Source organism: Cherax quadricarinatus, chromosome 7 (genome assembly GCF_038502225.1).
Source record: "Cherax quadricarinatus isolate ZL_2023a chromosome 7, ASM3850222v1, whole genome shotgun sequence".
Taxonomy (NCBI): domain Eukaryota; kingdom Metazoa; phylum Arthropoda; class Malacostraca; order Decapoda; family Parastacidae; genus Cherax; species Cherax quadricarinatus.
This window is the reverse complement of record NC_091298.1, coordinates 7,241,330-7,265,441: the sequence shown is the minus strand read 5'-3', so window position 1 is coordinate 7,265,441 and position 24,112 is coordinate 7,241,330. Positions and strand designations below refer to the sequence as shown.

The window sequence follows — 24,112 nt, the reverse complement described above, 5'->3', positions numbered from 1 at the left end:
GGCTACAAAACCTTAAGCTTAGCTCACTGCTTGCACAATCTTTGCGCTTACACACACACACACACACACACACACACACACACACACACACACACACCACTCTCAGTCTGTTATGATGTTTTGCTGAATTTGGCGTGTTATTCCATTCATGGGAAAGTGGCAAACCCGTACGGCGGCAATACAGCGCCTGGAGAATGGGAGGTAATGAGTCTACATCCATGAAATCAAAGGCATCCTGAATCAAGGCATTCCTTTGGTACCGTAGTTCAGTTCCATAAGCAAGAGTTATATATATATATATATATATATATATATATATATATATATATATATATATATATACACGTATATATATATATATATATATATATATATATATATATATATATATATATATATATATATATATATATATATACATATATATATATATATATATATATATATATATATATATATATATATATATATATATATACATATATATATATATCTATATATATATATATATATATATATATATATATATATATATATATATATATATATATATATATATATATATATTGGTAGTAGGTTGGTAGACAGCAACCACCCAGGGAGGTACTACCGTCCTGCCAAGTGGGTGTAAAACGAAAGCCTTTAATTGTTTTACATGATTGTAGGATTGCTGGTGTCTTTTGTGTGTCTCATAAATATGCAAAATTACAGGTACGTCTTGTTACTTCTACTTACACTTAGGTCACACTACACATACATGTACACGTTTATTTATACACACTTATCTGAGTTTTCTTTGATTTTATCTTATTAGTTCTTGTTCTTATTACTTTTCCTTTTATATCCATGGGGAAGTGGAATAAGAATCTTTCCTCCGTAAGCCCTGCGTGTTGTAAAAGTCAACTAAAATGCCGGGAACAATGGGCTAGTAACCCCTTTTCCTGTAATAATTACTAAAAAGAATAAGAAGACAGGGTAATATTTAGTGAAGGGATTCAGGGAAACCGGTTATTTTATATAGCCGGACTTGAGTCCTGGAAATGGGAAGTACAATGCCTGCACTTTAAAGGAAGGGTTTGGGATATTGGCAGTTTGGAGGGATATGTTGTGTATCTTTATACGCATATGCTTCTAAACTGTTGTATTCTGAGCAGCTCTGTAAAAACAGTGATAATGCGCGAGTGAGGTGAAAGTGTTGAATGATGATGAAAGTATTTTCTTTTTGGGGCACCCTGCCTCGATGGGAGACGGCCGACTTGTTATATATATATATATATATATATATATATATATATATATATATATATATATATATATATATATATATATATATATATATATATATATATATATATATATATATATATATATATATTTATATATATAAATATAAATATATATATATATATATAAATATATATATTTAATTATATATAAATATATTATATATATATAAATATATATATCAATATATATATATATATATATATATATAAATATACATATATATATATATATATATATATATATATATATATATATATATATATATATATATATATATATATAAATATTTATATATATATTTATATTTATACATATATATATATATATATATATATATATATATATATATATATATATATATATATATATATATATATATTTATATATATATATATATATATATATATGTATATATATATATATATATATATATATATATATATATATATATATATATATATATATATTTATATATATATATATATTTATATATATATATATTTATATATATATATATATATATATATTTATATATATAGATATTGGCAGTTTGGAGGGATATGTTGTGTATCTTTATACGTATATGCTTCTAAACTGTTGTATTCTGAGCACCTCTGCAAAAGCAGTGATAATGTGTGAGTGTGGTGAAAGTGTTGAATGATGATGAAAGTATTTTCTTTTTGGGGATTTTCTTTCTTTTTTGGGTCACCCTGCCTCGGTGGGAGACGGCCGACTTGTTGAAAAAAAAAATATGTATATATATATATATATATATATATATATATATATATATATATATATATATATATATATATATATATATATATATATATATATATATATATATATATATATATATATATATATATATATATATATATATATATATATATATATATATATATATATATATATATGTAGCTCCTGGCCCCGCCTCTTCATTGGTTGCTACTAGGTCCTCTCTCCCCCTGCTCAATGAGCTTTATCATACCTCTTCTTAAAGCTATGTATGGGTCTTGCCTCCACTACATCACTTCCCAGGCTATTCCACTTCCTGACAACTCTGTGACTGAAGAAATACTTACTAACATCCCTGTAATTCATCTGAGTCTTCAATTTCCAATTGTAACCCCTTGTTGTTGTGTCCCATCTCTGATGTGTCCCATCCTGTCTCTGTCCACCTTGTCAATTCCTCTCAGTATTTTATATGTCGTTATGATATCTCCCCTATCTCTCCTGTCCTGCAGTGTCGTCTGGTCGATTTCCCTTAGCCTCTTCTCGTAGGACATATCCCTTAGCTCCCGGACTAGTCTTGTTGCAAACCTTTGCACTTTCTTTAATTTCCTTACATGCTTGGCTAGTTGTGGGTTCCAAACTGGTGCTGCGTACTCCAATATAGGCCTAAGGTACATGGTGTACAGGGTTTTGAACGATTCATTATTGAGATGTAGGAATGCTCTTCTTAGGTTTGCTAGGCGCCCATATGCTGCAGCAGTTATTTGGTTGATGTGCGCTTCAGATGTGCCTGGTGTGTGTGTGTGTGTGTGTGAGAGAGAGAGAGACAGAGAGAGAGAGAGAGAGAGAGAGAGAGAGAGAGAGAGAGAGAGAGAGAGAGAGAGAGAGAGAGAGAGAGAGAGAGAGAGAGAGACAGAGAGACAGACAGTCTCTGTCTCAGCACAGGAGTGGTATACAGATTCGATCCTTTTAACCCTAACTTTCCTATCCATTCTCCTGTATCCCCCAATCTTTCTGCTCATTCTGTTTCATCTTATCCTGAACACAAAATCTTGACCATCTTGAGGTGTCTTACCTGCAGAGTAGGAGAGAGAGTGTGAGGATGAGGACTGTCGAAGCTGTCACCACCACAATGCCTATCACCACCTGTACCTTCTCTCCACACAGCTGCTCACTGGGCACCAACCTGCAAACACACATATACACAAGTGGTAGAGGCAGGCTCCATACATAGCGTTAAGACGGGGTACGACAGGGCTCTCGAAGCCAGTAGAGAGAGCGAACCCAGTAAAGCGACCAGGGAAGAAGTGTGCCCAGGAGCTGAGATTCGACCCCGTTCAACAACTTTTATGTGAGTACATGAAGGGAAATACCTTCTACACTTAGTTCCAGTCATTCCTGCCTTCAAGGCGTAGGAGTACATGCATTGTGAGTACATGCACATTGAGCACATGTTCCCTGATGCCTTGACGACGCACAGAGGACAGCGGCGTTGCGTGACAACGCACGCATGAGAGCAACAGTAAGTAATGACATGCATGCAACAACAGCCAGTTCAAGTGACAACGTGGGAAACAAGCCACTTGACATTGAGGGAGGGTTTTTAATCCAATGAACTGAACCTACGTTCCTTTACCTCGGATTAAAATTTATTACCTCCTATACCATAAGTGCTATACCACCCTTACAGATGTATTAATAATAATAATAATAATAATAATAATAATAATAATAATAATAATAATAATAATAAGTATAATAATAATAATAATGATAATAAAAATTACTACTACTACTACTACTACTACTACTACTACTACTACTACTACTACTACTAATAATAATAATAATAATAATAATAATAATAATAATAATAATAATAATACTAATAATATAATTAATAATGATAATAATAATAATTGTATTAAACAGAAGTTTTAAAATGGTCATTTGACAAGCTGCTGTTTAACCAATGGGAAACTAATAATAGTTTACCTGGATAGGTAGAGTCCCCTGAGTTTGTCAGGTGCGGCACACTGAAGGTCAGGTGCAGCCACGGATGTGTTGGTTGATCCCAGGAGCTCAGCCAACCACTGCAGGGAGCAGTTACACACCAGTGGGTTGTCTCGAAGATCCATCTTTTTCAAGGAACTCCATGGAACCTCCGCTTCCGGGAGAGACTGCAAACCATTAGCGCGCAGGTCGACGCTGCGCAGGTTGTGGAGAGAGGTGAGGAGGCCCTCCGGAAGGTGGCGCAGGAGTGGGTTGTGGGAGATGGTAAGCGTCTGCAGATCTCCGCATCCGTCAAGAGCCAGTGGGTGAACGCTCTCCAGGTGGAGACTCCGTGATATCTCCAGCGTCGATAAACGACCTAGGCCTTTAAAAGCTCTTGGGCCGATATTTTTTATCTTATTTCTACTTAAGGAAAGAAAATTTAAAGTAGGCAATGAAGACAGGGCCTTCGTCGGCACCTCGTGAAGCGTGTTGCAATCCAGGTTTAGTTTGAGCAATTGTTGCAGGCGGTGAAATGCTCTCTCGTCTATGTAGTCGATGTTGTTCGTGTCGAGAGAGAGAAAGCTGAGTGTACCAGTAGGGAAAGCGAGGGAGTCGAGGCGGGTGAGACGGTTGCGACACAAATGTAGAGACTTAAGGGAAGACAGATCTTCCAGAGCCACTGCTGGCACGTGTCTGAAGTAGTTGTCGCACAGGTCAAGAACCAGAAGATTGTGCACTCCACGAAATGTATGTTGCGTGAGCAGGTGTAGGCGGTTGTGTGCCAGGTGGAGCACTGTGAGCTGCGGCAGGTCGTCAAGGACCCCAACAGGCAGGTCAGTGAGGCCGTTGTGGCTCAGGTCAAGAGTGGAGAGATCCACTAATCCCCTGAAGGCCCCAGTGGTAAGGGAAGTGAGATTGTTGTGGGCCAGGCGCAGTTCTAACAGAGCAGACTGCGCCTTGAAGTTCCCACTTCCAACAGAAATTAGAAGATTGTGTGAGAGGTCGAGTTCCTCGAGCTTGTCAAGGAAGACGAGAGCTTCGTCAACGGAGCTGATGGAGTTACGGGCCAGGTTAAGCCGACGCAAGCCTGGGTTGAAGAGGATAGGCACTACGTTGACACCCACGCCCACGCAGCGAGCACTGGGGGCAGCGTCATCACAGGTGCAGCCGGGGGGACAGAACGCCCGTACCAGGTCGAGCAGGTACGCCCACGCCAGCCACCAGGCCACCATACCTGAAAGAAATCAATCCGTCAGCTACAAATATAATAAAAACAAACATCTTTGTAAACCCTGATAAGAAAATGGTCTTTCGAATTGGACCAATTAACAAACATTTTTGTGAAAAAAAAATACCACAGTGAAAATAAGAAATAAAACTTGAGTGCTTTCATGTGCTTACACATATAACTTCAGAGGAATTGATTCCTCTGAAGATATAAGTATAAGCACTTGAAAGCGCTCAGGTTATACTTCCTGTTTTCATTGTGGTATTTGTTATCATATTTGCAACCCGCGTTTTATTGTGATTTCTTCCACACCTTTTTGTATTATTGTTATTGTTAATATATTTGGAAGCTATTAGCTACGGGGTATCTATCTTAGGATTCCCACAGCGCAAACAGATACACAGGGACGGATCTACTGTAAAACTAATGAGGCTTAAGCTTCAGGACCCCCAGTCCCGGAGGGGCCTCAGAAGCGAATTTAGTCCATACTAATTAAACGTTTTGGGTGTACTGTATGAGAAGCAATTGCCAAGGGGCCCCTCATAACAATTTAAGCTTCAGGGTCCCAAAATGTAGATCCGCCACTGCAGGTATCTCGGCTATCTGCAGATTTGAATCTTATGCTCTTATAAGTCTTGACAGGTTGACTATGAGTGTGTGCGACACCGGAAGTGGTGGAGTAATTAATTGTTCTTATATTTAATATATTTACAACTCGTTCTTACTGTATCAGTTTTCTTCCAGATTTTAATGTAACTGGGATACTGTCTAAAGAAAAGTGAAAAAAAATTAGCGGTACACTTTTGTTTTAAAATTACTGGTGGAAATACACAATCCTGTGTCTTCCCGAGAGATACAAATATATATATATATATATATATATATATATATATATATATATATATATATATATATATATATATATATATATATATATATATATATATATGCAAGACAAGCCACGGGGGGGGGGAAATCCTTTACTAAAGTACTTTCACACTTTTCAGTGCGTCATCAGGAGCTGTGCAACGTTGCAAGGGCAGCAACAGGAGAAATAGGGTAATTTTTTTCAGAATATGGTAGCTCGGTGGCACCAGCCAATACATGACTGAGGGAGAGAAGCCCAGCGGGATGCCAACCACACACCAGTGCCACCACACCCCACCCCGTATGGGGTCGGGTGGGGTAGCCCCCCACTGTTTGCAGATAGCATGAGGTAAAATAACTAGGTGATAGTTAATATATGCTATTAAATGCTAGCTTTGACAAAAAAAATTACAAAAAAATCCCATCTAAATTTTATTACACTTTTTTTCATTTCATCACTGTACGTGCATTTCCGGCGCTAAATTTAATAACTTTGCCAATTCATTATAAAGCCAATGGACACTATATTTAACGTGATTTCTTCCCCCCTCACCCCTCCCTTCCTAACTCATTGCCCGTGTGCACCCGGCGTCGCGTACACGGCACCTGAAACGCTTCCTAAATGTAGTTACGTATCGTTGTGCAGGTGTGTTTGTTTTTATATACATATTCAAGATTGTGAGGCAATACGGATGTATTTTTAAGCTTTTTGTGATACTACATGGGCGGAAGGAAGGTTGGAAGGGTGGTTGAAAGGAAGGGTGGAAGGTTGAAAGGTTAGAAGGAATGTCGGAGGGAAGGTTGAAAGAATGGTTGGAAATAAGACTGAAAGAGAGGTTGGAAGGTTGGAAAGAAAGATGGAAGGTTGGAGGGAAGGAAGAATGGAACGTTGAAAGGAAGGTCGGAAGGTTACAAGGAAGATTGGAAAATTGTAAAGATTGATGGAAGGTTGAAATATTGGAAGGGAGGTTGGAAAAATACAAGGAATTCTGCAAGGTTGGATGGAAAGTTGGAGGCAAGATACTGACAAGTTATGACTACAAAAAAACTCACCAGCGAGCGAAACGTCGTTTAATGAAAGCTTGCACACTGTACGTGTCCTTGCTACACTTGTTTATTGTACGTATTACTATCTGCATTACACTGGAAAGAATATACGTATATATATACATACATACATATATATATATATATATATATATATATATATATATATATATATATATATATGTATGTATGTATGTATGTATGTATGTATGTATGTATGTATGCGTACATGTGTGTTTATTTATAAAAAAAATCGTTCTATGAAGCGTATTTTTTTTACAGACTCAATACGTACGGAAATAAATTTGCTGGGAATGACTGGCTTTAATGATTTAAAAAAATATGAATAATTTGCATTTTATTCCCAGGCAAAATGCCCCCCTCCCCCCCTTTTTTCCCCATTCTTTTGTGGCGATTTTTTTTTTTTTTGTCTTTTTACCCACAACTAGCGGAAAGGTCGCGCGGCGTTACAAGAGCAGCGGCGGGACCTCAGTGTTTACGGGCGGACAACAGATAAAAAATATATGATGCAATTTTTTTTTGGTTTCGTCAATAGAACAAAAAAAAAATCAAAAGCTAGAGAATAATTGTTAACCTCAGGGGAAGGGGGAGGGGAGAACCTCCCCTGTAGGTCGGTTTTTATTACGAAATAAAGTCGGGTGTATCAGCAGTATGCGGCTGCACTGTCCTGGATGATAGTTGCATATTGGGTGCAGGAGCTGAATATCCGGTTCAATATGATGGGTTCTGTCATATCTGATCGTGATTCCTTATCTGGAGTTGGTGTGTGTGTGTGTGTGTGTGTGTGTGTGTGTGTGTGTGTGTGTGTGTGTGTGTGTGTGTGTGTGTGTGTGTGTGTGTGTGTGTGTGTGTTTGTGTGTGTATGTGTGTGTGTACTCATTTATATGTGGTTACAGGGGGACGAGTGTTAGTTTCTGGTCCCTCCTTCCAGCCTGCTGCTCGCCAGATTCACGCTCTCTCCTAGTCTAGTGAGGCCCTGTCGTACCTATTCTTAAAACTATGTATGGTGTGTGTGTGTGTGTGTGTGTGAGTGGGGTGAACAGGTGGGATTCTTAACTTGTTCAGTATAAAGCCACATTATTTGCTTGTCGACACTGCTAGCTTAAGAGAAGAAACACTGCTCAGGCTATCAGATCCACAACATTTGCTCTGCCTTATTAATACAGCCATTACTGGGGCGAGCAAATGCCTGAAAGCCTGAATTGGCCTTTGCAGATATTTCAGAAACACAAATATTTGCCTGAGGCGGATAGCGAAGGCAAACTCCATCCTGAATTACATTTAATGTAAACTCCACTTAATAAAACACACTCCCATTGCCTCCTGCACGCACTTGTATGAATATTATCATGTTGATTCTGTTGAAGACGTTCTGTGCTGGGAAAATAATCTTGATACAGTGAACTGCATGCACTGTATGTTGCACACTTGTGCTACAATGAAGGTGATGTAGCAAACTGCTTGTCCTCTGTGTTAAGTTCCTGCAACACAGTACCAGCCCCTGGACCAGTGTACATCGCCTCGTACCCAAATATTGACGCCTTTTACATAATGCGTCGCGAAAGAAAACCGAATATATAAATACAATACATGCAAGCATAATGTATACTTGCATGTATACCAAAACCATGTAGATACAACAGCAGAGCTATGCTGGTGGTGTTCTGTCTGCACTGTTTTATACATTATTTTAATAATATTATTATTATTATTATTATTATTATTATTATTAATCCTACTCCTATAATAATAATAATAATAATAATAATAATAATAATAATAATAATAATAATAATAATAATAATAATAATAGAAAAAATAATAATAATAATCATAATCACTGTTTATTCCAGTGTTTTATAAATCCCTGGACTTCTGCATTTCCTAACCTTCGCATTTATCTACAGGAGTGCAAAAGGCGTCATTAAAATTGAAAGGTCTGGGCGGTGGCGGCCCCCTCAGCGCGAGACACTTTCTCCTCGACCCATGGATTATTTAGCCTTTACAGTAGTTACTGTAACCTTACAGATGTAGACACAGATCACCACGAGTACTGACACCACTCGCCTGTATGACTCAGATGTAGACACAGATCACCACGAGTACTGACACCACTCGCCTGTATGACTCAGATGTAGACACAGATCACCACCAGTACTGACACCACTCGCCTGTATGACTCAGATGTAGACACAGATCACCACGAGTACTGACACCACTCGCCTGTATGACTCAGATGTAGACACAGATCACCACCAGTACTGACACCACTCACCTGTATGACTCAGATGTAGACACAGCCCACCACGAGTACTGACACCACTCGCCTGTATGACTCAGATGTAGACACAGATCACCACGAGTACTGACACCACTCGCCTGTATGACTCAGATGTAGACACAGATCACCACCAGTACTGACACCACTCGCCTGTATGACTCAGATGTAGACACAGATCACCACGAGTACTGACACCACTCGCCTGTATGACTCAGATGTAGACACAGATCACCACCAGTACTGACACCACTCGCCTGTATGACTCAGATGTAGACACAGATCACCACGAGTACTGACACCACTCGCCTGTATGACTCAGATGTAGACACAGATCACCACCAGTACTGACACCACTCGCCTGTATGACTCAGATGTAGACACAGATCACCACCAGTACTGACACCACTCGCCTGTATGACTCAGATGTAGACACAGATCACCACCAGTACTGACACCACTCACCTGTATGACTCAGATGTAGACACAGATCACCACGAGTACTGACACCACTCGCCTGTATGACTCAGATGTAGACACAGATCACCACGAGTACTGATACCACTCGCCTGTATGACTCAGATGTAGACACAGTTCACCGCGAGTACTGACACCACTCACCTGTATGACTCAGATGTAGACACAGATCACCACGAGTACTGACACCACTCGCCTGTATGACTCAGATGTAGACACAGATCACCACGAGTACTGACACCACTCGCCTGTATGACTCAGATGTAGACACAGATCACCACGAGTACTGACACCACTCGCCTGTATGACTCAGATGTAGACACAGCCCACCACTAGTACTGACACCTCTCACCTGTATGACTCAGATGTAGACACAGCCCACCACTAGTACTGACACCTCTCACCTGTATGACTCAGATGTAGACACAGCCCACCACTAGTACTGACACCTCTCACCTGTATGACTCAGATGTAGACACAGATCACCACCAGTACTGACACCACTCGCCTGTATGACTCAGATATAGACACAGCCCACCACGAGTACTGACACCTCTCACCTGTATGACTCAGATGTAGACACAGATCACCACGAGTACTGACACCACTCGCCTGTATGACTCAGATGTAGACACAGATCACCACGAGTACTGATACCACTCGCCTGTATGACTCAGATGTAGACACAGATCACCACCAGTACTGACACCACTCGCCTGTATGACTCAGATGTAGACACAGATCACCACGAGTACTGACACCACTCGCCTGTATGACTCGGATGTAGACACAGATCACCACGAGTACTGACACCACTCGCCTGTATGACTCAGATGTAGGCACAGATCACCACGAGTACTGACACCACTCGCCTGTATGACTCAGATGTAGACACAGTTCACCACCAGTACTGACACCACTCGCCTGTATGACTCAGATGTAGGCACAGATCACCACCAGTACTGACACCACTCACCTGTATGACTCAGATGTAGACACAGATCACCACGAGTACTGACACCACACGCCTGTATGACTCAGATGTAGACACATCACCACGAGTACTGACACCACTCGCCTGTATGACTCAGATGTAGACACAGTTCACCGCGAGTACTGACACCACTCGCCTGTATGACTCAGATGTAGACACAGTTCACCGCGAGTACTGACACCACTCGCCTGTATGACTCAGATGCACACAATTCACCGCGAGTACTGGCACAACTCGCCTGTATGACTCAGATGTAGACACAGATCACCACGAGTACTGACACCACTCGCCTGTATGACTCAGATGTAGACACAGTTCACCGCGAGTACTGACACCACTCGCCTGCATGACTCAGATGTAGACACAGTTCACCGCGAGTACTGACACAACTCGCCTGTATGACTCAGATGTAGACACAGATCACCACGAGTACTGATACCACTCGCCTGTATGACTCAGATGTAGACACAGTTCACCGCGAGTACTGACACCACTCACCTGTATGACTCAGATGTAGACACAGTTCACCGCGAGTACTGACACCACTCACCTGTATGACTCAGATGTAGACACAGTTCACCGCGAGTGCTGACACAACTCGCCTGTATGACTCAGATGTAGACACAGATCACCACGAGTACTGACACCACTCACCTGTATGACTCAGATGTAGACACAGTTCACCGCGAGTACTGACACCACTCACCTGTATGACTCAGATGTAGACACAGTTCAACGCGAGTACTGACACCACTCACCTGTATGACTCAGATGTAGACACAGTTCACCGCGAGTACTGACACCACTCACCTGTATGACTCAGATGCAGACACAGTTCACCGCGAGTACTGACACCACTCGCCTGTATGACTCAGATGTAGACACAGTTCACCGCGAGTACTGACACCACTCGCCTGTATGACTCAGATGTAGACACAGTTCACAGCGAGTACTGACACTACTCGCCTGTATGACTCAGATGTAGACACAGATCACCACGAGTACTGACACCACTCGCCTGTATGACTCAGATGTAGACACAGCCCACCACGAGTACTGACACCACTCGCCTGTATGACTCAGATGTAGACACAGCCCACCACGAGTACTGACATCACTCGCCTGTATGACTCAGATGTAGACACAATTCACCGCGAGTACTGACAGCACTCACCTGTATGACTCAGATGTAGACACAGTTCACCGCGAGTGCTGACACCACTCGCCTGTATGACTCAGATGTAGACACAGTTCACCGCGAGTACTGACACCACTCGCCTGTATGACTCAGATGTAGACACAGTTCACCGCGAGTACTGACACCACTCGCCTGTATGACTCAGATGTAGACACAGTTCACCGCGAGTACTGACACCACTCGCCTGTATGACTCAGATGTAGACACAGTTCACCGGGAGTACTGACACCACTCGCCTGTATGACTCAGATGTAAACACAGTTCACCGCGAGTACTGACACCACTCGCCTGTATGACTCAGATGTAGACACAGTTCACCGCGAGTACTGACACCACTCGCCTGTATGACTCAGATGTAAACACAGTTCACCGCGAGTACTGACACCACTCACCTGTATGACTCACCGATCTGTTAGCTCCTTTTTTACGCCTTTTTACTGCCACTAATTTTAAACATTGTTTAGAAGATTATACATATGCTGTATTTTTAGTATTAAATGTTTCGTATATTAGTGTATCGTATTCTATTGTATTAATGTGTCGTATACTACTGTATTAACTGTGTCATATACTATTGTATTTCGATGTTTTTAACTCGTGGGTTATACAATATAAACCTCCATTTAAAGAGATGTTTTATTGCTAGCAATGAGCTCTTGATGTAAGGAACTGGAGCTTCTCTCCTCTTCCTTGGCTCAAACCTGATAGCCTTCCGTTCCTCAGGTACTGTTTGATCCCCTCCCCCTCTCCTCCAGGTGGGTTTAACGCCTCTACCCTTCTCAGTATAATTATAACACAAAAATGTAGCATTACTTTTTACTAAAGGTTACGTCTTTCTGCCCGAGGAAAACTTTCACGATTCCTGGTTAATGTATATCTAGAGAATAATTCACCAGGGCGACGTGTTTCGATTATCTACGTCGATAGAGAGGTTACCGTGATCGATTCTGTGTTTTCATGGCGCTGTCAGTACTTGGCGAAGTCTATTAGAATCAATGGATTTCGGTGGTATTTTACCTAAGCGTTTGTGACCAACCTGGGAGGAACAACACTCGTGTGTGTGTGTGTGTGTGTGTGTGTGTGTGTGTGTGTGTGTGTGTGTGTGTGTGTGTGTGTGTGTGTGTGTGTGTGTGTGTGTCATTGAGCGCAAGGAATGGTGGAGGCTTGCATCCTTTGTCCGCTAATCGCGAGTCAGAGATAGTACGCTACCCAGACCGTGTTATTAGCTGGTCTATAGGGAGATTATGAGTACAGACCAGGAAGGGTGCTCATGAGGAGCTCGGCGCTAAGGAGAAACTGGGTGCTCAGAAGCTGGGTGCTAAGGAGAAACTGGGTGCTCAGAAGCTGGGTGCTAAGGAGAAACTAGGTGCTCAATAGCTGGGTGCTTAGGAGAAACTGGGTGCTCAGAAGCTGGATGCTAAGGAGAAACTGGGTGCTCAGAAGCTGGGCGCTAAGGAGAAACTGGGTGCTCAGAAGCTGGGCGCTAAGGAAAAACTGGGTGCTCGAAAGCTGGGCGCTAAGGAGAAACTGGGTGCTCAGAAGCTGGGTGCTAAGGAGAAACTGGGTGCTCAGAAGCTGGGCGCTAAGGAGAAACTAGGTGTTCAGAAGCTGGGCGCTAAGGAGAAACTGGGTGCTCAGAAGCTAGGCGCTAAGGAGAAACTGGGTGCTCAGAAGCTGGGCGCTGAGGAGAAGCTGGGCGCTCAGGAGCTGGGTGCTCTTTCTATACCGTTATCAGACCCTGTGCTCCTCACATCGTACTTCCCACCTCCAGAATATAACATCCTCACCCATCCTTCAGATTACAGGCACTGTACTAGCCACATCCAGGGGTAGTACAGTGGCTGTAATCTTGGTTATTCTGCGACTAGACCTGGCAGGTCGTCATGAAATATGGAGGAACAGAGGGGTCTGCCTCTTAGTCAATAATACTGGCATTTCTCAGCGATGTTTTCCATGTCTTGCAACAAATTACACTGCCATGCTTTCTTAAAATTTTCTCCGCATAGTGATTATCCGTGGCCACCGGCCTCTCACAGGCTAGGTGTGCTACACTATCCAACCCTCCTGTGATAAGTCTTGTGAGTGTGTGTGTGTGTGTGTGTGTGTGTGTGTGTGTGTGTGTTTAGTTTGATCACATCTCCTTTCTCTTTTGGGCCTCAACTATTGGAACTCCCATTGTTGCCTCTTTTCTGTCTTACTTTCTTGCATTTTCTCCCTCCTTCCCTTCTTTTCTGTTCAGTTTTCTTTTCCGGTTGTGTCTTTATTAATTGTTTGAGGAAATGGTGGAAATGATAACTGAGAACTGATTAGTAGCGGAAGTGAATTGAGGAGATGATACTGTTCCTAAGGAAAGTAAGTTTATTCAGGTATACACAAATATAGTTACATAGATTATCATACATTGCAGCATATGTGTAGAGAACCTGGGATAACCCAAAAAAGTCAGTGACTTATTTCCATTGATGGTTGTTTAAGAGTGTTTGTAAACATCTGAATGTTAGAGAACATATAGGTTTCAGAATTTCGAGTTTGTGAGAACATCTGAAGAAGTGTTGTTCTTGGCTTGAAGAGGTGTTGCCGAGTTTAAGAAGGAATCATGAAGTGTTAAGGGAAACGGTCATGAAAATTAACGCAAGAAAATCAGTTGAGCTCCATTGGTTCTTACACCAATGTTACCACCAGCACTACCACTGCCACCACCACCATCACCACGTGGGCAGACATATCACCACAATTACCACGTGGACAGACGCATCACCATCACCACGTGGGCAGACATATCAACACCATCACCACGTGGGCAGACATATCACCACCACCACCACCACGTGGGCAGACATATCACCACCACCACCACCACGTGGGCAGACATATCACCACCACCACATGGGCAGACATATCACCACCACCACGTGGGCAGACATATCACCACCACCACGTGGGCAGACATATCACCACCACCACATGGGCAGACATATCACCACCACCACATGGGCAGACATATCACCACCACCACGTGGGCAGACATATCACCACCACCACGTGGGCAGACATATCACCACAATTACCACGTGGACAGACGCATCACCATCACCACGTGGGCAGACATATCAACACCATCACCACGTGGGCAGACATATCACCACCACCACCACCACGTGGGCAGACATATCACCACCACCACCACCACGTGGGCAGACATATCACCACCACCACATGGGCAGACATATCACCACCACCACGTGGGCAGACATATCACCACCACCACGTGGGCAGACATATCACCACCACCACATGGGCAGACATATCACCACCACCACATGGGCAGACATATCACCACCACCACGTGGGCAGACATATCACCACCACCACGTGGGCAGACATATCACCACCATCACGTGGGCAGACATATCACCACCACCACGTGGGCAGATATATCAACACCACCACCACTACCACCGCTACCACTATCACCACCTGCGCCACAGACCCGACACAAGCCCTAACTCACAATGATTTTTTTCCCAGGGCTGGCGACGTTATCAGGCAGTATATATCCTGGTGGAGGGGCTCCCCTTCCCGAGGCGGCCGCAGTAGTTACTCTGCCTCAGCCACTCTCCCTGATAATGCATGCTTGCCCTCGTCTAATTTATAGCGTCATTAACTTGGCATTCTAGTCGTGATTATCTACTTTGATTTACTTTTAATGGTTGCCAGAGTGACAGAAGTTCAGATATATATGACGCTCGCTGGAATCTCAGAAGCAATTTATGGGGATTTAAGTTACATTGATCGTGCTGAGGAAACTATTGGAATTGGCCGAAGAGGAGGTGGAGGCGGGTAGTGGGTCACAACATTTAAAAGGCAAGAAATGTCGACTGTATGGTACGAAAAAAGCTTTCAGGTAGGCTTGTTTTATAGACAGAGGGTGTTACCATGCAAGCTATTACAGTATTGGTCTAAGCTCTAGAGAAAGTTTAACTTCTGTATCGATTTCTTAAATTCTTGGGTCCAGTCGACTTAAGTCCCAGGATGTGTTGGGTCTCTATATAAGAGTCCTGTGGAAGATCCTTCCAAGTTTACACCCGGGAATCACAAACTCAGTTCTCTGATCATGTAAAGATCTGAAATCAAGCCAGAGACACGAGAAGCCTCGGATTATCCCCCGTCCAAGCCACAGCCATTTTTAACGACGTTAAATGAGGGAATAAATGAATGGAGGGATGACAGGAAGGATGACTCGTTAGGAAAGATTCTCCATTTGCGGTCGAAAGTGTAGTTTGTTCAACACTTGTCCAAGAAAAAGCTCATCCTTACGTAAGAATTTCACTGACGTAGCTACAGAGAACTCTTGAGAGAAAAAATTAATATCAGGGAGCAGCAGCATATGGAACATCCTTACCAATATTTTCATCGAGTTTGCTTCAAATTTTCATCACTTTAAGTAATTCTTGAGTATCACTCTCATAAAAAAAAAAAAAAATTGGCTTCGCATTTTTTAATATCCTTAGTCATGACCACAATTTTTTTTTTATAGTTTATTCTCTATTGTACGAATGTGGTGGGTGAACCGTCTTCTTAAAATGCCACAAAACGAAGACTGTGTCTTATTAACATGGCGATCCACGAGAGTCATGAACCGAGGTGTTCTACTGGCCTAAGAGGGTCATTAGCACCCGGTCAAGGCTAGATAATTTCCCAGGCGTACAGCATTTCTACTGTACGAGTCATTACACCTGCATTTCACCTGTGCAGCGTCTGTCGAGAACACGTTCACCCGTAAGTGAGGGATTTAGGGTAAACTCTCAGTGTACATACACTGAGAGATGTACACCTCCCGAGGTAAGTATCCTCAGCGAGGGTGTACCTGAGTGCCCACGGTGTACTGAGTGGCCCCGGTGATAAGACACGCAGTAAACAAAGTGGCAAACTGCAATTATGCTCGCTAATGAGGCACTTCCAGCCGGAGCAGTTGGTGTAACTAGTGCAGTGTTGTGCCTACACCAGCTGCTTAGCAGGAGCAACCGCAGGCATCGATTAACTTGAATATAAACGATAATGGCCTACCTATCCTGCCTGCTGGCTGCCTGCTGGAAGCCTCTTAGGTCTCAGAAGACGCGATACAACACCAGTGATAGAACAAGTGAAGTAGCAGTTGAACAACGCAGGAGCAGTGAAATCACATAGCAGAAACAGTGGCAGTACAATACAGAAACAGTGACAGCACAACACAGTAACTGTGACACCACAACTAAGACAGATGGAGCAGCTACCATAATATGTTTTGTACTCTAAGATCCAAATTAATCTCAGTAACGAGAAACAAAAAGATAGCTTCCACGGTCCAAGCTTAACGTTTCTAGACAGCCTCAACAGCAACACATTCTCCACAGTGAATCATTATACATACACGTATGTGAAAGCATTTAACCCTAGGGAAGGAGGGCGGTCATACAATGCCTCTAGAATTGGGAATGAGAGGCAATCAGGTTTGATCTAAGGACGTGAAGGGAAGTATTTTCCTCCCAGATTAAGATTTCTTCGCCAGCATCGCCAGCAGATACCTGAATTTATTCTCTCTCTCTCTCTCTCTCTCTCTCTCTCTCTCTCTCTCTCTCTCTCTCTCTCTCTCTCTTTCTGAAATTCCATTGGATTTCACGATATATAAATTCCAGAAGCAAGATAGGAATTTATCTTCCAGATATCCCATTTTTAAACTTCAAGTTTTTCACAATTTTCTGCTGGTAAGACAAATCTAGGCTTACATACATCACACAGTGACTGAGAACTCCAGTGAGCCAAGAACTGAGAGTCCTGTATAAACTTTCGCTGAATTTCGTACTTTCATCTTACTTCTTCACCCTCTGAGCGCCGAGACGGCAAACTGTGCGCGTTCCGTTCCGTTCATTTTTTGACGTAGTTAGAAGCATCAGTCTATATACGAATTTACAGTCTTTTTTTTATTAAGCATAGGCTATTTTAAGTTAAATCAGGTTAGGTTAGGTAAGGTTAGATTAGGTTAGATTATGTATTACAAATGTAAGTGTAGTCTGGGCCTGCACACCTGGATGAATTTTCATTCACCAAAGAAATTTACAAATTTATATATATATATATATATATATATATATATATATATATATATGTATATATATATATATATATATATATATATATATATATATATATATATATATATATATATATATATATATATACATACATACATATATATATATATATATATATATATATATATATATATATATATATATATATATATATATATATATATATATATATATATATATATATACATATATACACGGCCATATCCCACCGAGGCAGGGTGACCTGAAAAGAAAAACGAAAGTTTCTCTTTTAAAAATTAATAATGTATACAGAAGAAAGGGTTACTAGCCCTTTGCTCTCGGCATTTTAGTCGCCTCCTACGACACACATGGCTTACGGAGGAAGAATTCTCTTCCACTTCCCCATGAATAGTATATACACACATGAACCATGAGGCAAATGCAAACACAAGACACAGTGAGAACCGTAGCGATCAGACGGAAAGGTAAGTCTGCCAAGGATGAGTTACGAGTGTACCACATCGCTTCACAACTTAGGCTGGCTTCCTTGTGAATGGCTGGTTGAACCAAGGTACTGGCATAACGACGGGGCTCCTGCTCATTAAACCTTAGCAACTGGTTCGCTGGTCTGGAGGTATGACTATATGAGTGTGTGACATACGCCGAATAAAATGTAACATACTCTTATCATGCCACATTAGGTTACGTTAGGTTAGATTAGGTTAGATTAGGTTAGCTTAGATCAGGTTTAGTTAGGTAAAGTTATGTTATGCTAGATTAATGTAAGCTAGGTTTCGGTTAACGTATATTAATCTATATTTACGAATAATAACGAGACAATAGCAACCTTGAAAACAAATGTGAGTCGTTCGTCTGGCAGGGTGGGGCGTGGTGTAAAATCTCCAGCGTCCATTTTCTCACGAACAGTAAAAGAAAAGTTTGGTGACTGGTGAGTACTGTTATTGCCCCTAGCAAGTGCTGCCTCCAAACTTCTCACCTTCAAGTTTCTATTTTAGTACGAGAGGCAGCTGCCAGGTCCCCAGCGAGGCAGGTCAGCATGGGAGCCTGTTACCAGGTCCCCAGCGAGGCAGGCCAGCATGGGAGTCTGATACTAGGTCCCCAATGAGGCAGGTCAGCACGGGAGGCTGTTACCAGCACCCCAGCAAAGCAGGTCAGTATAGGAACCTGTTACAAGGTCCGCCGTGAGGTAGGCCAGCCCTACCCACACTGTGATCTCCATACAGCGGCCAGTAACAACTGGATACATATCGCGATTACACCGCGAAAAGAATAGCAGTAAAACCATGATAATTACCGCCAAAAGAAGGAAGTCAGAACCACGTTAAAAGAATAGCAGTAAAACCATGATAATTACCGCCAAAAGAAGGAAGTCAGAACCACGTTAAAAGAATAGCAGTAAAACCATGATAATTACCGCCAAAAGAAGGAAGTCAGAACCACGTTAAAAGAATAGCAGTAAAACCATGATAATTACCGCCAAAAGAAGGAAGTCAGAACCACGTTAAGTTCCGCGAAAATAACAATAACAGCTCCGCGATAAGCAATTCTATTTCATTTTCCTCTTGCTTAAGTATTGTCATTTCCTAACCCTCCAGAAGATATTCTAGCAGATAATTATCACCATCATCAAGGAGTACTTTGTAGCTTGTACATGGCTCTTGATCCAAGGAGTTGAAGCTACCCCACTCTCTTTCCTTGGATCAGCTTCCCAGTTCCTCAAGGCACCGGTGGGAGCTGTTGGCCGTAGAGGACGACTAACAGCGTTTTATGAAAAAAAACACTAATGCAGTGCAGTGTGATGCGTTACTGACTACAGTGGGTTTTATCAAGTCACAGACAGATAGCATGTTCAGGTAGGGTCACCACAGGGAGAAGACCCGGGCCCGGGTCTTCTCCCTGTGGTGACCCGGCAGTGACTCCCAGAGTGTCGGAGTTGGTACAAGTACCAACTCCGACTCTCCTTCGGGAGCCACTGCCGGGTACTTGTACCAGCTCCGACATTCCTTGGGGAGCCACTGCCGGGTCACCACAGACCCGGGCCCGGGTCTTCTCCCTGTGGTGAACCTACCTGATAATGCTCAGGTAGATCTGTTTGTGACTTGATAAAGTCCACTGCGTGGGCGAAACGTAGTCAATAAAGGAATTCATTATACTGTATTTGTGTCTGTTTTTTTCCAGCGCTGCTGTATGACTAGCTGAGAGGAAGTAAATTCGTTCTAACATGACTAGAACACAACTAACAAGGTTCTAACATGAACAACAGAGAGCAACTAACAGTGTCATAACAGGACCAACAGAGGGCAACTAACAGTGACCTAACAAGGACAACAGAGGGCAACTAACAGTGTCCTAACAGGGACAACAGAAGGCAACTAACAGTGTCCTAACAGGGACAACAGAAGGCAACTAACAGTGTCCTAACAGGGACAACAGAAGGCAACTAACAGTGTCCTAACAGGGACAACAGACGCAGGAAACTGGGACTTTGTGCCACATGTTGGAGGTAACTCACACGCAAAAACATTAGGAAAGAATAAAGCAACAACAGAACGCAATATCTTCCGTTTGTGTGTGTGTGTGTGTGTGTGTGTGTGTGTGTGTGCTCACCTATTTGTGGTTGTAGAGGTTGATTCATAGCTCCTGGCCCCGTCTCTTCACTGATTGCTACTAGGTCCTGTCTCTCCCTGCTCCATGAGCTTTATCAAACCACCTCTTAAAACTATGTATGGTTCCTTCTTCAACTACATCACTTTCTAGGCTATTCAACTTCCTGACAACTCTGTGACTGAAGAAATACTTCCTAACATCCCTTTGACTCATTTGAGTCTTCAACATCCAATTGTGACCCCTTGTTTTTGTGTCGCATCTCTGGAGCATCCTGTCTTTGTCCACCTTGTCTATTCCACGCAGCATTTTATATGTCGCTATCATGTCTCCCCTAACCCTCCTGTCCTCCAGTGTCGTCAGGTCAATTTCCCTGTGCGTGTGTGTGTGTGTGTGTTTGTGTGTGTGTGTGTGTGTGTGTTTGTGTGTGTGTGTGTGTGTGTGTGTGTGTGTGTGTGTGTGTGTGTGTGTGTGTGTGTGTGTGTTGTGTGATTGTATGTGTGTTTCCGTGTGCGTGCGCTCACCAAATTCTGGTTGCAGGGGTTGAGTCTCTGCTCCCGGCTCCGCCTCTCTGCTGGCCATTACTGTTTCAGTCTCTCCCGGGTCGCTATGTGTGTGCTGACGCGAGCGCCAGAGCAACTCAATTAATTTTAAAAAAATACCTAAAATGTCATTTTCTTCCAAAAGAAGACGATTGGTTCTTAACCATGATTTTCCTTATTAGCCAATTGCCTCTTTAATAAGCAGTCGTGAATGACAGAGGCGAGGCCAGGAGCCGAGACTCGAACCCCGGTAATCACAACTAGGTGAGTGTAACAAGTCAGTTCCAACATTAAATTTATAGTATTATATATATATATATATATATATATATATATATATATATATATATATATATATATATATATATATATATATATATATGTATATATATATATATATATATATATATATATATATATATATATATATATATATATATATATATATATATATATATATATATATATATATATATGTATATATACATAGCGAGAAGACAGAGTTTTTGGAGAGACTGAAAACAATAGTGTGGAATTTCAGTTACTGTGTCATTCTTGTGTCATTCTTGTGTCATCCTTGTGTCATTCTTGTGTCATTCTTGTGTCATTCTTGTGTCATTCTTGTGTCATTCTTGTGTCATCCTTGTGTCATCCTTGTGTCATTCTTGTGTCATTCTTGTGTCATTCTTGTATCATCCTTGTGTCATTCTTGTGTCATCCTTGTGTCATTCTTGTGTCATTCTTGTGTCATTCTTGTGTCATTCTTGTGTCATTCTTGTGTCATCCTTGTGTCATCCTTGTGTCATTCTTGTGACATTCTTGTGTCATTCTTGTGTCATTCTTGTGTCATCCTTGTGTCATTCTTGTGTCATTCTTGTATCATCCTTGTGTCATTCTTGTGTCATTCTTGTGTCATTCTTGTATCATTCTTGTGTCATTCTTGTGTCATGATTGTGTCATTCTTGTGTCATTCTTGTGTCATTCTTGTGTCATTCTTGTGTCATTCTTGTGTCATCCTTGTGTCATCCTTGTGTCATTCTTGTGTCATTCTTGTGTCATTCTTGTATCATCCTTGTGTCATTCTTGTGTCATCCTTGTGTCATTCTTGTGTCATTCTTGTGTCATTCTTGTGTCATTCTTGTGTCATTCTTGTGTCATTCTTGTGTCATTCTTGTGTCATCCTTGTGTCATCCTTGTGTCATTCTTGTGACATTCTTGTGTCATTCTTGTGTCATTCTTGTGTCATTCTTGTGTCATTCTTGTGTCATTCTTGTGTCATCCTTGTGTCATCCTTGTGTCATTCTTGTGTCATTCTTGTGTCATTCTTGTATCATCCTTGTGTCATTCTTGTGTCATCCTTGTGTCATTCTTGTGTCATTCTTGTGTCGTTCTTGTGTCATTCTTGTGTCATTCTTGTGTCGTTCTTGTGTCATTCTTGTGTCATTCTTGTGTCATTCTTGTGTCATCCTTGTGTCATCCTTGTGTCATTCTTGTGACATTCTTGTGTCATTCTTGTGTCATTCTTGTGTCATTCTTGTGTCATTCTTGTGTCATTCTTGTATCATCCTTGTGTCATTCTTGTGTCATTCTTGTGTCATTCTTGTGTCCTTCTTGTGTCATTCTTGTGTCATCCTTGTGTCATTCTTGTGTCGTTCTTGTGTCATTCTTGTGTCATTCTTGTGTCATTCTTGTGTCATTCTTGTGTCATTCTTGTGTCATCCTTGTGTCATTCTTGTGTCATTCTTGTGTCATTCTTGTGTCATTCTTGTGTCATTCTTGTGTCATCCTTGTGTCATCCTTGTGTCATTCTTGTGTCATTCTTGTGTCATTCTTGTATCATCCTTGTGTCATTCTTGTGTCATCCTTGTGTCATTCTTGTGTCATTCTTGTGTCATTCTTGTGTCATTCTTGTGTTATCCTTGTGTCATTCTTGTGTCATTCTTGTGTCATTCTTGTGTCATTCTTGTGTCATCCTTGTGTCATCCTTGTGTCATTCTTGTGACATTCTTGTGTCATTCTTGTGTCATTCTTGTGTCATTCTTGTGTCATTCTTGTGTCATTCTTGTATCATCCTTGTGTCATTCTTGTGTCATTCTTGTGTCATTCTTGTGTCATTCTTGTATCATCCTTGTGTCATTCTTGTGTCATCCTTGTGTCATTCTTGTGTCATTCTTGTGTCATTCTTGTGTCATTCTTGTGTTATCCTTGTGTCATTCTTGTGTCATTCTTGTGTCATTCTTGTGTCATTCTTGTGTCATTCTTGTGTCATTCTTGTGTCATTCTTGTGTCATTCTTGTGTCATCCTTGTGTCATTCTTGTGTCATTCTTGTGTCATCCTTGTGTCATTCTTGTGTCATTCTTGTGTCATTCTTGTGTCATTCTTGTGTTATCCTTGTGTCATTCTTGTGTCATTCTTGTGTCATTCTTGTGTCATTCTTGTGTCATTCTTGTGTCATCCTTGTGTCATTCTTGTGTCATTCTTGTGTCATTCTTGTGTCATTCTTGTGTCATTTTTGTGTTATCCTTGTGTCATTCTTGTGTCATTCTTGTGTCATTCTTGTGTCATTCTTGTGTCATTCTTGTGTCATCCTTGTGTCATTCTTGTGTCATTTTTGTGTTATCCTTGTGTCATTCTTGTGTCATTCTTGTGTCATTTTTGTGTTATCCTTGTGTCATTCTTGTGTCATTCTTGTGTCATTCTTGTGTCATTCTTGTGTCATTCTTGT

General features: G+C 41.5%; 1 protein-coding gene across 1 annotated transcript in view; it reads right to left on the bottom strand.

Moving 5' to 3' along the window:
* Window positions 1–24,112, bottom strand: part of LOC128686771 (chondroadherin-like) — a 162,499-nt gene that overhangs the window by 3,227 nt on the left and 135,160 nt on the right. The window contains exons 2-3 of the mRNA XM_053773817.2: window positions 4,018–5,251; window positions 3,098–3,208 (exon numbers count right to left, since the gene is read on the bottom strand). Coding sequence (XP_053629792.2) covers window positions 3,098–3,208; window positions 4,018–5,249 — 1,343 coding nt within the window. The 5' untranslated portion in view covers window positions 5,250–5,251. The remainder of the gene's footprint in view (window positions 1–3,097; window positions 3,209–4,017; window positions 5,252–24,112) is intronic.